Source organism: Zea mays, chromosome 6 (assembly GCF_902167145.1).
Source record: "Zea mays cultivar B73 chromosome 6, Zm-B73-REFERENCE-NAM-5.0, whole genome shotgun sequence".
NCBI lineage: Eukaryota > Viridiplantae > Streptophyta > Magnoliopsida > Poales > Poaceae > Zea > Zea mays.
The window spans coordinates 173,415,959-173,428,796 of record NC_050101.1 but is presented as its reverse complement, the minus strand read 5'-3'; the positions used below and the strand labels follow the sequence as shown (position 1 = coordinate 173,428,796).

The following is a 12,838-nucleotide window of genomic DNA, read 5'->3' as shown; positions in this document are numbered from 1 at the left end:
GGTGCGCCAGGCTGAACTCTGGCGAACTGGCCGCTCTCGGGAATTCACCGGCGACGTACGACTATAATTCACCGGACTGTCCGGTGTGCACCGGACTGTCCGGTGAGCCAACGGTCGGCCGGGCCAACGGTCGGCCGCGCGATCTGCGCGGGACACGTGGCCGAGCCAACGGCTAGATGGAGGCACCGGACTGTCCGGTGTGCACCGGACATGTCCGGTGCGCCAACGGCTCCAAGACTGCCAACGGTCGGCTTCGCCTTAAATGGAAAGAAATCGGGCACCGGACAGTGTCCGGTGTGCACCGGACTGTCCGGTGCGCCACCCGACAGAAGGCAAGATTTGCCTTCCTGGATTGCTTTCAACGGTTCCTAGGCCCCTTGTGCCTATAAAAGGGACCCCTAGGCGCCTCAAGCAAGATATAAGTGCAGCCAACAAGTGTAGACTTCACTGGAATCAACTCTCGCTCTCCCTCTTGTGTGTAACTCTATAGTTTGTGTAGAAGGCACAGCTGTAAGCCTTTAGAGAGAGGAGTAGTGCTGCTAAGAGCTAGAACAAGGTCTTGAGCGTATCGTTACTCTGCCGGGGTGCTGCCAAGAAGTTTGTAAGCAGCCGCGGTTCTGTTGTAACCCCACTCAATAGTGAAAGGCTCTATCTGTCATACTGACAGATCTGAGCAAACAGAGGAAGGAGTTGAAATAGACTCCAAGCCCAGGTGTGGCTAACTCCAACGAGGACTAGGCAAGCATTTCAGGCTTGGCCGAACCTCGGGATAAATCCTTGTGTCTGTGTGCTCTGTTCTATCCTGACTCTCCGCCTTACTCGTCTTTATATCTCCACTTCAATACTTATCTGTGGTATAAGCTTGATTTGAAGTGCAGGACATTTTGAGACAAGATCTTCCATTCCGCTGCAACCTACTCGAAGAGTCTTCTCACTCCACTGCGTACTAAGTCTTCAAGTGGAGTAAGAATTTAAGTTTTAAAGTAATAAGTTTTATTCGCCTATTCACCCCCCCTCTAGGCGACATCCAGATCCTGTTCCCGGGTCAAAGGGAACTTTCAAAGATGCAGACTTAAGAACTTGCCTCTTCACCAAAGCTTCTCTTGGATGGCTTTGGCATAGGAGGCTTGCACATGTTGGGATGAGCACACTCAAGAAAGTATTAAAGAAAGATATGGTTAGAGGATTAAAGGATGTGGTGTTTGAAAAAGACAAGCCATGCAGTGCATGTCAAGCTGGAAAGCAAGTTGCTAATACACATCCCACTAAAGCTTTCATGTCAACATCAAGGCCACTGGAACTACTTCATATGGATTTATTTGGACCTACAAATTATGTCAGTGCCGGTGGCAACCTCTACTGTTTAGTGATTGTTGATGACTTCTCAAGATACACTTGGGTGTTCTTTCTCCATGACAAATCTGAAGTTGCATCTATATTCAAGAAGTTTGCCAAGAAAGCACAAAATGAATTTGATTGCAAGATTAAGAAGATCAGAAGTGACAATGGCAAAGAATTTGACAACACCAACATTCATGAGTACTGTGATGAAATTGGGATCAAGCATGAAGTATCTGCCACATACACACCTCAACAAAATGGAGTTGTTGAAAGGAAAAATAGGACCTTGATCACTCTTGCAAGAACAATGATTGATGAGTATAACACACCGGAGAGGTTTTGGGCCGAAGCTGTCAGCACAGCTTGTTATGCATCAAACAGGTTATTTCCTTGCGAAGACTCCTTATGAACTGTTAAATGGGAAAAAGCCAGACGTCTCCTTCTTCCGGGTGTTTGGGTGCAAATGCTACATCTACAAGAAACGCCATCACCTAGGGAAGTTTCAAAGACGTTGTGATATTGGTTTTCTTTTGGGTTATTCATTAAAGTCCAAAGCATATCGAGTATTCAACCATGCCACTGGCGTGGTAGAAGAAACATATGATGTGGAATTTGATGAGACTAATGGCTCCCGAGGAGCACTTGAAAATCTTGATGATGTAGGTGATGAGCCACTTAGGGAAGCAATGAAGAACATGCCTATTGGAGCTATCAAACCAAAAGAAGATGAAGAAGAGGTGCAAATCATTGACAGGCCTTCTTCATCAAATGTACCACAAGATGATGAAAAAGATGAGAGGCGTGCAAATGAAGATACATTTGTCTCTCATGAACAAGCAAGGGTACAAGCCGAAGATGTTGATGCTCCTGGATCCTCTTCCCAAGTGGTTAACAGAAGAAACTCATCACTACTTCAAGCTCATCCTCAAAACCAAATCATCGGGAGTCCTTCACAAGGGGTTATTACTCGATCACATAGACATGCTACTTTTATTGAACATCACTCTTTTGTTTCTTGTGTTGAGCCTACTTGTATAGATGAGGCGCTATAGGATCCAGACTGGGTGAATGCCATGCATGAAGAACTTAACAACTTCGCCCGTAACGAAGTTTGGACCCTAGAGAAGCCCCCACAAGATGCAAGAATCATTGGAACAAAGTGGGTGTTCAGAAACAAACAAGATGATCAAGGTGTGATTGTTAGAAACAAGGCAAGACTTGTCGCAAAGGGATTCTCTCAAGTTGAAGGCTTAGATTTTGGAGAGACCTTTGCACCGGTTGCTCGACTGGAAGCCATCCGTATCCTACTTGCATATGCATCATGCTATGATATAAAACTTTATCAAATGGATGTAAAAAGTGCATTTTTAAATGGCTTCATAAATGAACTTGTATATGTTGAGCAACCGCCTGGATTTGAAGACCCTAGATATCCTAACCATGCTTACAGGTTGTCCAAGGCGCTATATGGGCTAAAGCAGGCTCCAAGGGCTTGGTATGAGCGCCTTCGCGACTTCCTCATCGAAAAGGGCTTCAAGATCGGGACCGTCGACACAACTCTCTTCACAAAGAAACATAACAATGATATTTTCATTTGTCAAGTATATGTTGATGATATAATCTTTGGCTCGACAAATGACTATCATTGCAAGGAATTTGGTGAGTTGATGTCGAAGGAGTTCGAGATGTCAATGATTGGTGAGCTAACGTACTTCCTCGGCTTTCAAGTCAAGCAAATGAAAGATGGTAACTTTCTCTCACAAGAGAAGTATACCAAAGACTTGTTGAAAAGGTTCAACATGGAGAAGTGCAAACCAATCAAGACCCCCATGCCTACAAATGGACATCTCGACTTAGATGAGGGAGGTAACCCGGTTAATCAAACTCTCTACCGTTCTATGATTGGTAGTTTATTGTACCTTACCGCATCTAGGCCCGATATTATGTTTAGTGTCTGCATGTGTGCTAGATTTCAATCTAATCCTAAGAAAGCTCATCTTCGCGCTGTTAAGAGAATTCTTAGGTATCTCAGGCACACCACAAGCGTCGGTCTGTGGTATCCCAAAGGAGCTACTTTTGATTTAATTGGCTATTCCGATTCGGATTATGCCGGTTGCAAAATTGATAGGAAAAGTACTTCTGGGGGATGCCATCTGCTTGGTAGATCACTAGTTTCATGGACATCCAAAAAGCAAAATAGTGTTGCCTTGTCAACTGCCGAAGCGGAATACATTGCCGCAGGTGCTTGTTGCACACAAATTTTATATATGAAACAAACTTTTCTAGACTATGGCGTAGTTCTAGAAAAGGTACCTTTGTTGTGTGATAATGAGAGTGCTGTTAAAATTGCTAATAATCCTGTACAACACTCTCGCACCAAGCACATTGATATCCGTCATCACTTCCTTAGAGATCATGTTGCTAAAGGAGATATCATTTTAGAAGGAGTGAGGTCGGAAGATCAATTAGCGGATATTTTTCACTAAGCCACTTGATAAGACCCGCTTTTGCATGTTGAGGAATGAACTAAATATTCTTGATCTCAGAAATTTTATGTAAAATGTCAAATGGTGTTGTCAAGCTTGCATTGCATGTTTAAATTCCTTGTATTGCATCTAGGACTTGTCTAACCTAGTTGAGATAACCGCCAACAAAGCGAGTGAAAAAGCTTAACTCGGGTCAAACCTGACAAGTCTTAGTTTTAAGCTTTTAGCACTTAAATTCTTACTTTTTATGCAAATATTGGTTCTTGAAATATGCATGAGGTACTGCACTTAGGGGGAGTATTCAAAACTCAAATCACTCATGAAAACCCCTAGTGCAAGCCAAAATGCGAATTTCACCATTTGCCTATTTTCTCTAAAAATTATCTAGCCTATGGCAAAATATTTTGAAAAGTATATGAGGGTGCCAATACCTGTCCCAACAAGTGTTATTTTGTGTGATTATAAGTTGGGATTTGGTTTGGTTGGGAGTTAGATAGAAAAATTCAAAATTTTCCAAACTCCCCTCTGTCTGGGCTCACCGGACAGTCCGGTGTGCACCGGACACTGCACTGTGCAATGTTCGGTGCACCGGCTGCCGCGCACTAAAAATCTGTTTTCCTGTGCGCTGTCCGGTGGTTCACCGGACAGATACTGTGCGCTGTCCGGTGTGCACCGGACAGGCACTGTAGACTGTCCGGTGCGCCCATATTGTGTTTTAAAAAAGGCCTCCAGCCCGCATCCGAGCCAGAGGCTCATTTACTCCCCCGCCAGCCGTCCTCTCTGTCTCTCTGGCACCTCCCTCTCCCCCGCCGGCGATCTGCCTCCACCGGCGGCCACCGTCTCCGACTGGGCTCCGGCAACCTCGTGTCCCTCTCCTTCTCTCCTCGGTGAGCAGACCACTCCCTCAGTTCTCTTCTCCCTCTGTTCTGGTGAGCAGAGGCTCCCACTTCTCCCTTTTGTGCAAAAACTCCAAATCCTGAGAAATCTAGTATGGTATGTGTGTCTCTGTGTGTTTTGTGCATCCCTGCAGGTTCTTAGCTCCTTCGGGAGGGTTTTCCCACCTCAAATAGCCATTTCACCGAAACCCTAATTCCTCGCACGCCACGTGTTCGGTAAAATGCCCAAACCAGCCAAAAATGCTCCAATTGAACCCAAATTTTTCAGGCATCTTTACAACACTTCCAGCAACATCCTTGCCAAATTTCACGCCAATCCGAGTTTCCAGGCTTAAATTTCACCAAATTCCTCGTTTCAAGCGATCGTTTCCGAGCCGAGTGCCCAAATCTCTTTTTCTTCGCCTAAATTCAAACCTAGCACACACTTCACTCATATTCACCCTCATAAACCTATTCGTGAAGTTTTGGCTCAATTCCATGTCGTTTTGTGTCTCAATTCGAATTCCAAACCTCCTATGGCACTATTTATCGTTCAAACGTCATTTTCACGTCGTTTGACTTCTCGATCGTCTCATCTTGTGTTTCCTGTGCCATATTTCTCTTGTGTATGTATTTATTCACATTTCATATACTTATGACTATGTGACTAATACGTGCTCACCTCTTCTGTCATTTCAGTGACCTTGATTGCCCGTGTGCCATCTCCCGACCTGCCTGGATCGTCACCTCTCATGTGAGCTTTCCAGGTAGTCATCTCATCTTTTGCTAATCTATCGGTCACTTTTGCTCTATGCTTAGTCACTCTCTCTCATTTCCAGACATCAGTTCAGGATGCCGCGCACGAAGAATGTGTCGGCGCCAGGGGGAGGCGATGATGAGGATCCTCGTCGCCCCTTCAGGCAGGTCAAGGGCAAGACCGTTTACTTGGAGCAGCAGGAAGGCCGCAAGAAGTGGCGTACGGACAGAGCAGCCCGTGCAGCGGCAGCGGCTGCAGCGGCCGCTGCGCAGGCCAAGCTTGGAGATCAGCCGCAGACTCCATCCGATAAGATTGCATACCGTGTTCGTCGTCTCGCCTCCCGGTCTCGCTCCTCCACTCACACCTCCGCTTCCACTCCGCCACCCACTCTGCCTGCTCCCGTCACTCCTATTGCCCCATCTACCTCCACTACGCCAGCTTCCACTGTTCCTCCTCCTCCCGCTCCCGCCTCAGCTCCTCCTGTCCCTCCACCTCGATAGAGCGCGATGAGACTGAGGTTCGTCCCCTGGCTACGAATCCTTGTCTGTTTGACCTTCAGCGTGCTACAGCGGCACGGGTACGTAGGTTCAGATACGTACCCGTGGAGTCTTGGCTACCAGCTCAGAGAGACCCTGCAGCAGGTGATCTTTTCAGCACACGTACTCAGGAGTCGTTTTTCAGAGCTCAGATGTCTGCTCAGATAGCTCTGCGAGTGCACCGGCTTTTGGATCTTCCAGCCTTTCTGCTTGCAGCCGGTGCTGACTCTGAGGCGCACCTCACCTATCTACCTGGCCTTCAGACACTTTTGACTACCAGCGGCAGGTATGTTGAGGAGTGGGTACGAGTCTTCTACGCCTCTGTTTGGATTGACCCGGATCATCACTGGATGAGGTTTCGCTTTGAGCGCGAGGATGTCACCATTACTGCTAGTCAGATCCGCCAGCTTTTTGGATTTCCCGAGTCGACGACTCGTCTTCACAGCCTCTGCTACGGCACTTCTGACCCTCCTCGTCGCCCTCACGGCGGTGTGGCTCCGGGTACAGCTCGCGCCGCGGCTCTGTTCCGCCCGCCCTTTTCAGATGGGTCGCGACGTTCTCCGGCAGACTTTACTACAGCAGCCAAGTATCTATATGAGCTTATCAGACGGACTCTTCTGCCGAGGATGGGATACAGGGAGGCTACCACTCATATTCAGCTTTGGCTCCTTGGTGCCCTGGTCTCCCACTCTGAGTTTGACGTTGTGGACTTCCTGATTTGTGAGATCGAGGACACCGTTCTGGATGGGATTCGTGCTCGTCGGCAGTTGCCTTATGCTCACTACTTGTGCCACATCTTTGCGCAGCTGATTCAGCCCCCTCGATTTCAGAGCACCCTTGAGGCCTCACGTCTTGTTTTTGGATCCTACCGTCCTGCGCCTGAGACTCCTGTGCCAGCTTCTGCTTCTGTGTTTGACTCTCAGGCCGAGGATGCAGCTCTTCGACAGTTTGACACTCAGGGTACAGCAGCTGATGATGATGATGATGATGATGATGATGATGATGATTTTGGGGTTCCTCCTCCACCTCCGCCTCCTATGCCTCCACGCTCACATGATCATGAGGCTGGGAGTTCTAGTGCTGCCCCTGCTCCTCCTCAGGCTATGGACCCTGCTCTTGCTTCGATTCTGGCCAACCTGGCGGCCGAGCAGGCCCGGTTATCCGAGAGGATGCTCTCGATGTTTCAGAACATGCAGGACAGGCAGGATGCCCTTCAGCAGCAGCTACTTCAGGATCGGGCTGAGACTAGGGCATTCATGGCTCTTATGCTTCAGCATTCTGGTATCTCAGTACCTCCGGTTCAGTCTGCTCCACCTCCTCCGCTTCACGCTCCAGTGGTGCCATCGATTTTGTCAGGACCCCCTGTTGGTACCTCTCCGCTCCGACCGGTCACTTTGGCGTTCACCTCTCCGGTTCTCAGCTCTGTCTGCCCGCAGCCGCCAGTGCCACCAGCATCTGCTGTTACCACTACCGCTGTGGCAGTATCTGTGACCGCTTCTGTTCCGGTAGCTCCTGCAGCGCGGCCTCAGTCCGAGTCAGTACCAGCTCCAGCTTCTACCGCAGATCCTGGATCCGAGACTGACTCTGACCCTCCGCCGGCGTTCGCTCTGTTGCCTCGACCACGACCGGATGCGCCCCCGCCGCCTCCTCCTGCTTCAGATGTTTAGGTTCAGGTCCCTTTTGGTGTTTGACGCCAAAGGGGGAGAGATATGAGTTGTGAGAGCTAGGGGGAGTTAGAGAGTTAGTAGAGAGTCTTTTTGATGTAATATATGTGCTTGCTACTCTCTGTACTAGCTTGATGTTTTTGGCTCACAAACTCGACATATACTCTCGGTGCTTATGATTGACTGTGTGTATTATGTTTTCACCTTATATTTTATCACCAGTCTTCTAGCTCTTGTTTCATTGATTTAACTTCACTTTTATATGAACAAGAATCTTATGATGTGTATGCGCTCACTCTTATTATTATGGTACACGTTCTTTCTGTCAAAGATTACTGAGTATAACTAACAATTCTTTCTATTGACAGAAACTTCAAAACAAACTACTCTCACAAAACTTGTAGGGTTGTCATCAATCACCAAAAAGGGGGAGATTGAAAGCATCTAGGCCCCTGGTTGGTTTTAGTGATTAATGACAACGTAATATTATATGTGACTAACGTATGTTTTGCAGAGACAAATGGTAAGTTAGGTCGCATGACAGGTAGAAGTACTACAACGGTGAAAACAATCCCGGAGATAAGAACTCAAAGCGAAGGCTAAAACGACGAAACAAAAGGTGAAGGTCTACGGAGTCCGAGTGTCAAGGAGATGTGGACACTCGCGATTTAGTTAGGTCTTTTATTCTCTTTTAGCCGTACTATAAAGAGGGGTTGTCGATGAGTAGGTTGACCAAGAGAGTTCTAGTGTAGTGTTGGTGCACAATCACACTCATATACAGTGCTAGGTGTCACTCTATAACTCACACACAAGTTAGAGCGAAAACCGATTTGAAAATCAGCTGAAAAACAAGAGTTAGTGTTTCTGGCCTTGGGGCACCGGACTGTCCGGTGCACCCTCTGCCAGGTGGGGCCAGGCTGGTCCGCGGCAGAGGCTTTCCCTCCGCAGAAACCCGAGAGCGCAGCTTTCAGAATTGAATTTTAGTGGCGCACCGGACACCGCACCGGACTGTCCGGTGTGCACCGGACACCGCACCGGACTGTCCGGTGTGCCATGAGTCCAACGGCTAGCTGTCAGAACTAGCCGTTGGAAACGACCGTTGGCGCACCAGTGGCGCACCGTTGGCGCACCGGTGGCGCACCGGACTGTCCGGTGCGCCATTGCGCAGTGAGATGCCTGTAACGGCTAGTTGGTGGGTGAGGGCTATTTATACCCCTTCCACCCACCATATTCAATGTCTTGCACTCCACATTTATTCCAGCACATTGCTAGAGCATTGCAAGCACCAAAAGCCTAGTGAGGAGATTAGAGAATCATAATCCGCGTTTGATCCTCATTAGCGCTAGTGAGAGCCACCTAGAGCACACACCACTTGCATTAGGCTTCTCTTGGTCAAGCGAAAGTCTACGACTTGTTACTCTTGGTGATCGGCATCACCTAGACGGCTTGGTGGCGTTGGGAGCTCGGTGATCACCGTGAAGATCTTGTTGGTGACCCGACTCAAGTTTGTAAGCGGTCTCGAGGGATCCACCGCGCCGGAGTGGCAAAGGATCATCTCGTAGTGAGCACTTGGTTCTTGCGAGGACCAAGGGGGAGCGATACCCTTGCGCGGGTGCTCCAACGAGGACTAGTGGAGAGTGTCGACTCTTCGATACCTCGGAAAAAAAATTGGAGGAGTCTTCTAAACTTTGCTTTACATTCCGCACTTAATTCAAGCACTTTACATTGTGTATTTGTTTAGCAAGTAGTTGAAGTATTGTCTTAGCTTCATTGCATTTCTAGTATTATATTCTTAGTGCTAGTTGTTGGGGTGAAGTTGGGCTCTTGCTTAGCTCTTGCTTAGGTTTTAATTAGTGTCAATTTTTAGAGAAGCCCAATTCACCCCCCTCTTGGGCATCGTGATCCTTTCACTTTTCCTAAGAGATAGCCAACAAACTCCCACGTGATTAGATGGATAACCACACACGAGATAAGGATAAACATACGAGTTAATCTAATCTCGGGATACGCATCTCGGGATACGCGGACCGTCCGGGTCCAAGGACCGGACCGTCCGCTTATTTTGGTGTTCAACAAAAATATAGATGAAAGTTATATTTTGAAGATCGTGTTTATCCCAAATAACTTGTAACTAGGTAAGTGCCCGTGCGTTGCAACGGAAACTTATAATACCATGATAACTTATGTATAAATATGTGTTATACTAAGAAAAGATTTTGTAATAATACAAGTACTTCGCTGTCCCTCAGCTCCTCGGCTGGGAATGCAAAAACAAAAGGTCTTCTTAGAGGAACGAAGTTTTAGCAGTAGCAATTCCAAAAGCCAAACTGTTGTAAAACACTGGTGGTACACCATCCAAACACAACAGTATGAAAAAAGGGTCATCAGCATCGGGCATGAACAACATCTGCAACAGATACTTGCAAGCACATCAACCTGCCCCCTTGTCTCTAATTATCTTAGTAACCACCAGTGTTTACATATCCAGCGATGTTCAAGGAGTCCTCGTGACAGTGGAAGCTTAAGATCAGGACTCCGAAGCCATAGACGTCAGACTTGACGGAGAAAATACCTTCCATTGCGTATTCAGTAGACATGTAGCCACTGCAAAAATAAAGTTCAATGTATCATAACCAAGTTACAGTAGTGTGGTTCCTGTATGGCCCATTGAGTTTGTGCATACAATATACCGACGACCTGATTCGTGTTGAATTGGTTTTGGTCCCCTCCAAACATCCTTGCCATTCCAAAATCTGATATCTTGGGTTTCATGTCCGCGTCCAGGAGAATGTTGCTGGCCTTGAGATCACGGTGAACAACTCGCAGCCTCGAATCCCGGTGGAGATATAGCAGCCCTCTAGCAATGCCTTCGATTATATCAAACTGTTTCTTCAGTCTAAAAGCCGTTGCTTTTCAGGATCTGTTCAACCACAGTGATCAGAACCCAATCAACATATTTGTCCGTTCATATTGAGAAATGAGATGCGCGGAAAGTGAAGGACACATACTGAAGAGGAATGCATCTAGACTTTTGCTAGGCATGTACTCGTACACCTGGATCTTCTCTTCCCTATGTATGCAGCACCCTAGTAATCTTACAAGATTGCGGTGCTAGAACTTTGCAATAAGTATGACCTCATTCTTGAATTCTTCAAGGCCTTGACCTGAATTCCTACAAAGCCTCTTCACAGCTACTTCTCCCCCAGGTAAAGTTCCCTGCAGTGGTTCATGATTTTCATTATCATTAAGCCAAATATTAACATAAAATCATGTGTACATCAAACACCATTCACAGTAGTGAAAGTTAGTATACCATATAGACAGGACCAAATCCTCCTTCTCCAAGCTTGTTAGAGTCACTAAAATTAATTGTAACAGCTCTTATACGGTCCAGAGAGTACACTTTGAGTTCATGACTTTTTCCATCCTCCACATCATCATCAAAACGAATTGACTGCGAGATGTCCAGCATAGCACTATAATACCATCAAACACAACAGTATGTTGTGGTACGTTACAGGCATGAACAACATCTGCAACAGATACTTGCAAGCACAACAACCTGCCCCCCTTGTCTCATGAGAGAGAGCATGCTGATAAGAATAAAATGAAACTAATTAATAAACTGGTCTTGAGAAATAAATAATCCCAAAACCACATAATCCTATGGTACGTTACAGCTACGTTACAGCTGAATCCAAATGCAAAAGATCGCACGAGTCCATACAGGCAGCAGTTTGTATCCCGCTCCAGGATATGGGCCATTTAAGCATCAGCATACCTGCACCCCAGAAGAGTAAACGATCAGATTTGTTCCACTGACCAAGCACAAATTGTGCAACCAATGGTTACTCACCCCAGTTCGGAGAGCTTGAGGTGGGCCTCTTTGTAGTCATCAAAGAATGCCTTCTCATCCTACAGAGCACACGATAATCAGTACTTGCCTCCCTACGAATCTCCATACCCTGGATAACAATGACCAAGGACATACTGCAGCATATTTCTCCACAAGAGGGCGGAAGACAGGGTCGCTCAGCAGGGCTTTGTCACTTGGGAGCTGAAGAAGGCCCTCCTTGTCACCACTCAGAAGTTCCCTATGAAAATATGGGAATAGTAGGAGATATGGGACGGCTATTAATTTCTAGCACAGCATTCAGCTGCCCAGTAATGACATAACAAAGGTAAACAAATTTTAAGTATTTCTTAACTAAATGCAGTTGCTTTTCAATAGTAAACAAGACAGACTCACTTGAAGTAAGAGTTGTCAAAGACCAAAGGGTTCGTAGTCCAGGCCCCCTCAAAACCAGACCGCTCTTTGTGGCACCTTCCCTAATAAAACCTCAAAGAAAACTAAATCAGTACAGGCATACACATTACATTCCTGAATCAAACATGAGTGGACAGCAACAAACCAAGGTGTGGCCACCAGAGAGGGCAACGATGTCCTGATCACTCAAACCCATCTGCTTGCCAAAGACTTGCCTCAGGTGGTCAGAACCTGGTTTCAAAAAAAAAGCAAGCAACAAGTGCCAGTCCTCGTGTCAATAGAAGTGACATCAAAACCAGTGTTTGGTATGGACGCCTACACGGTGCCTCGGCTACAAGGCACCACTGTTACCCAAAGCAAGCTGGGTACAGGGATGCCAAAACAACACCTTTGAAACACTTAACAAAGGATGCAAGGTGAATGTAACCCATTAACTCAGCATTCATGCCAATCTAGTAAAGATTAGAAATCTACCCTTGGTGGCATCAGGAAGACGGCCCTCAGGTGGCGGCTGAGGCTTGTCCTGAAAAAGACAAGAAACGATATAAACACTCAGAGTTTTTACATTGACCAACACTGATGACGAAAAAGGCATGGAACAAATAATATCATCACTCAGTCATGTCTATAAAAAGAAAAGATCCAGTGCAGGAGACTCCCACATGAGTAGGGTGCGGAAGGGATAAACCGAGTAAGCCCTCCCCTGACTCAGTTCTCACCACTGCAACAGGTCTACCCTTCTCAGTCATGTTTCTCTATAGTTATTAGAAAATAGAAGGGATAGAATCTAGCAGAAATATATTTAAATAAAGTACATATGCCAGACACATCTCCACGCATCTCTGGAGAAAACTGGAGCCATTATTTCAACAAACCTGTACAGCAAACACATCAGGTAGGTTCCTTGATACA

General features: G+C 46.7%; 1 protein-coding gene and 1 pseudogene across 2 annotated transcripts; both read right to left on the bottom strand.

Annotated features, from left to right (window-relative positions):
- Window positions 1-9,913: 9,913 nt before the first annotated feature.
- LOC113939982 (G-type lectin S-receptor-like serine/threonine-protein kinase pseudogene) lies at window positions 9,914-11,423 on the bottom strand (annotated as a pseudogene). Its single transcript, NR_160437.1, has 5 exons — window positions 11,387-11,423; window positions 10,973-11,252; window positions 10,668-10,875; window positions 10,357-10,579; window positions 9,914-10,263 (listed from the first exon to the last, which is right to left on the bottom strand). The product of NR_160437.1 is annotated as a G-type lectin S-receptor-like serine/threonine-protein kinase pseudogene (transcript).
- LOC100283822 (APx1 - Cytosolic Ascorbate Peroxidase) lies at window positions 11,167-12,449 on the bottom strand. Its single transcript, NM_001368069.1, has 7 exons — window positions 12,401-12,449; window positions 12,072-12,157; window positions 11,909-11,988; window positions 11,651-11,753; window positions 11,516-11,574; window positions 11,387-11,440; window positions 11,167-11,252 (listed from the first exon to the last, which is right to left on the bottom strand). Exons 2-6 carry the CDS (start codon window positions 12,120-12,122, stop codon window positions 11,425-11,427), a joined length of 309 nt encoding a protein of 102 aa, NP_001354998.1. The 5' UTR covers window positions 12,123-12,157; window positions 12,401-12,449; the 3' UTR covers window positions 11,167-11,252; window positions 11,387-11,424.
- Window positions 12,450-12,838: the final 389 nt, after the last annotated feature.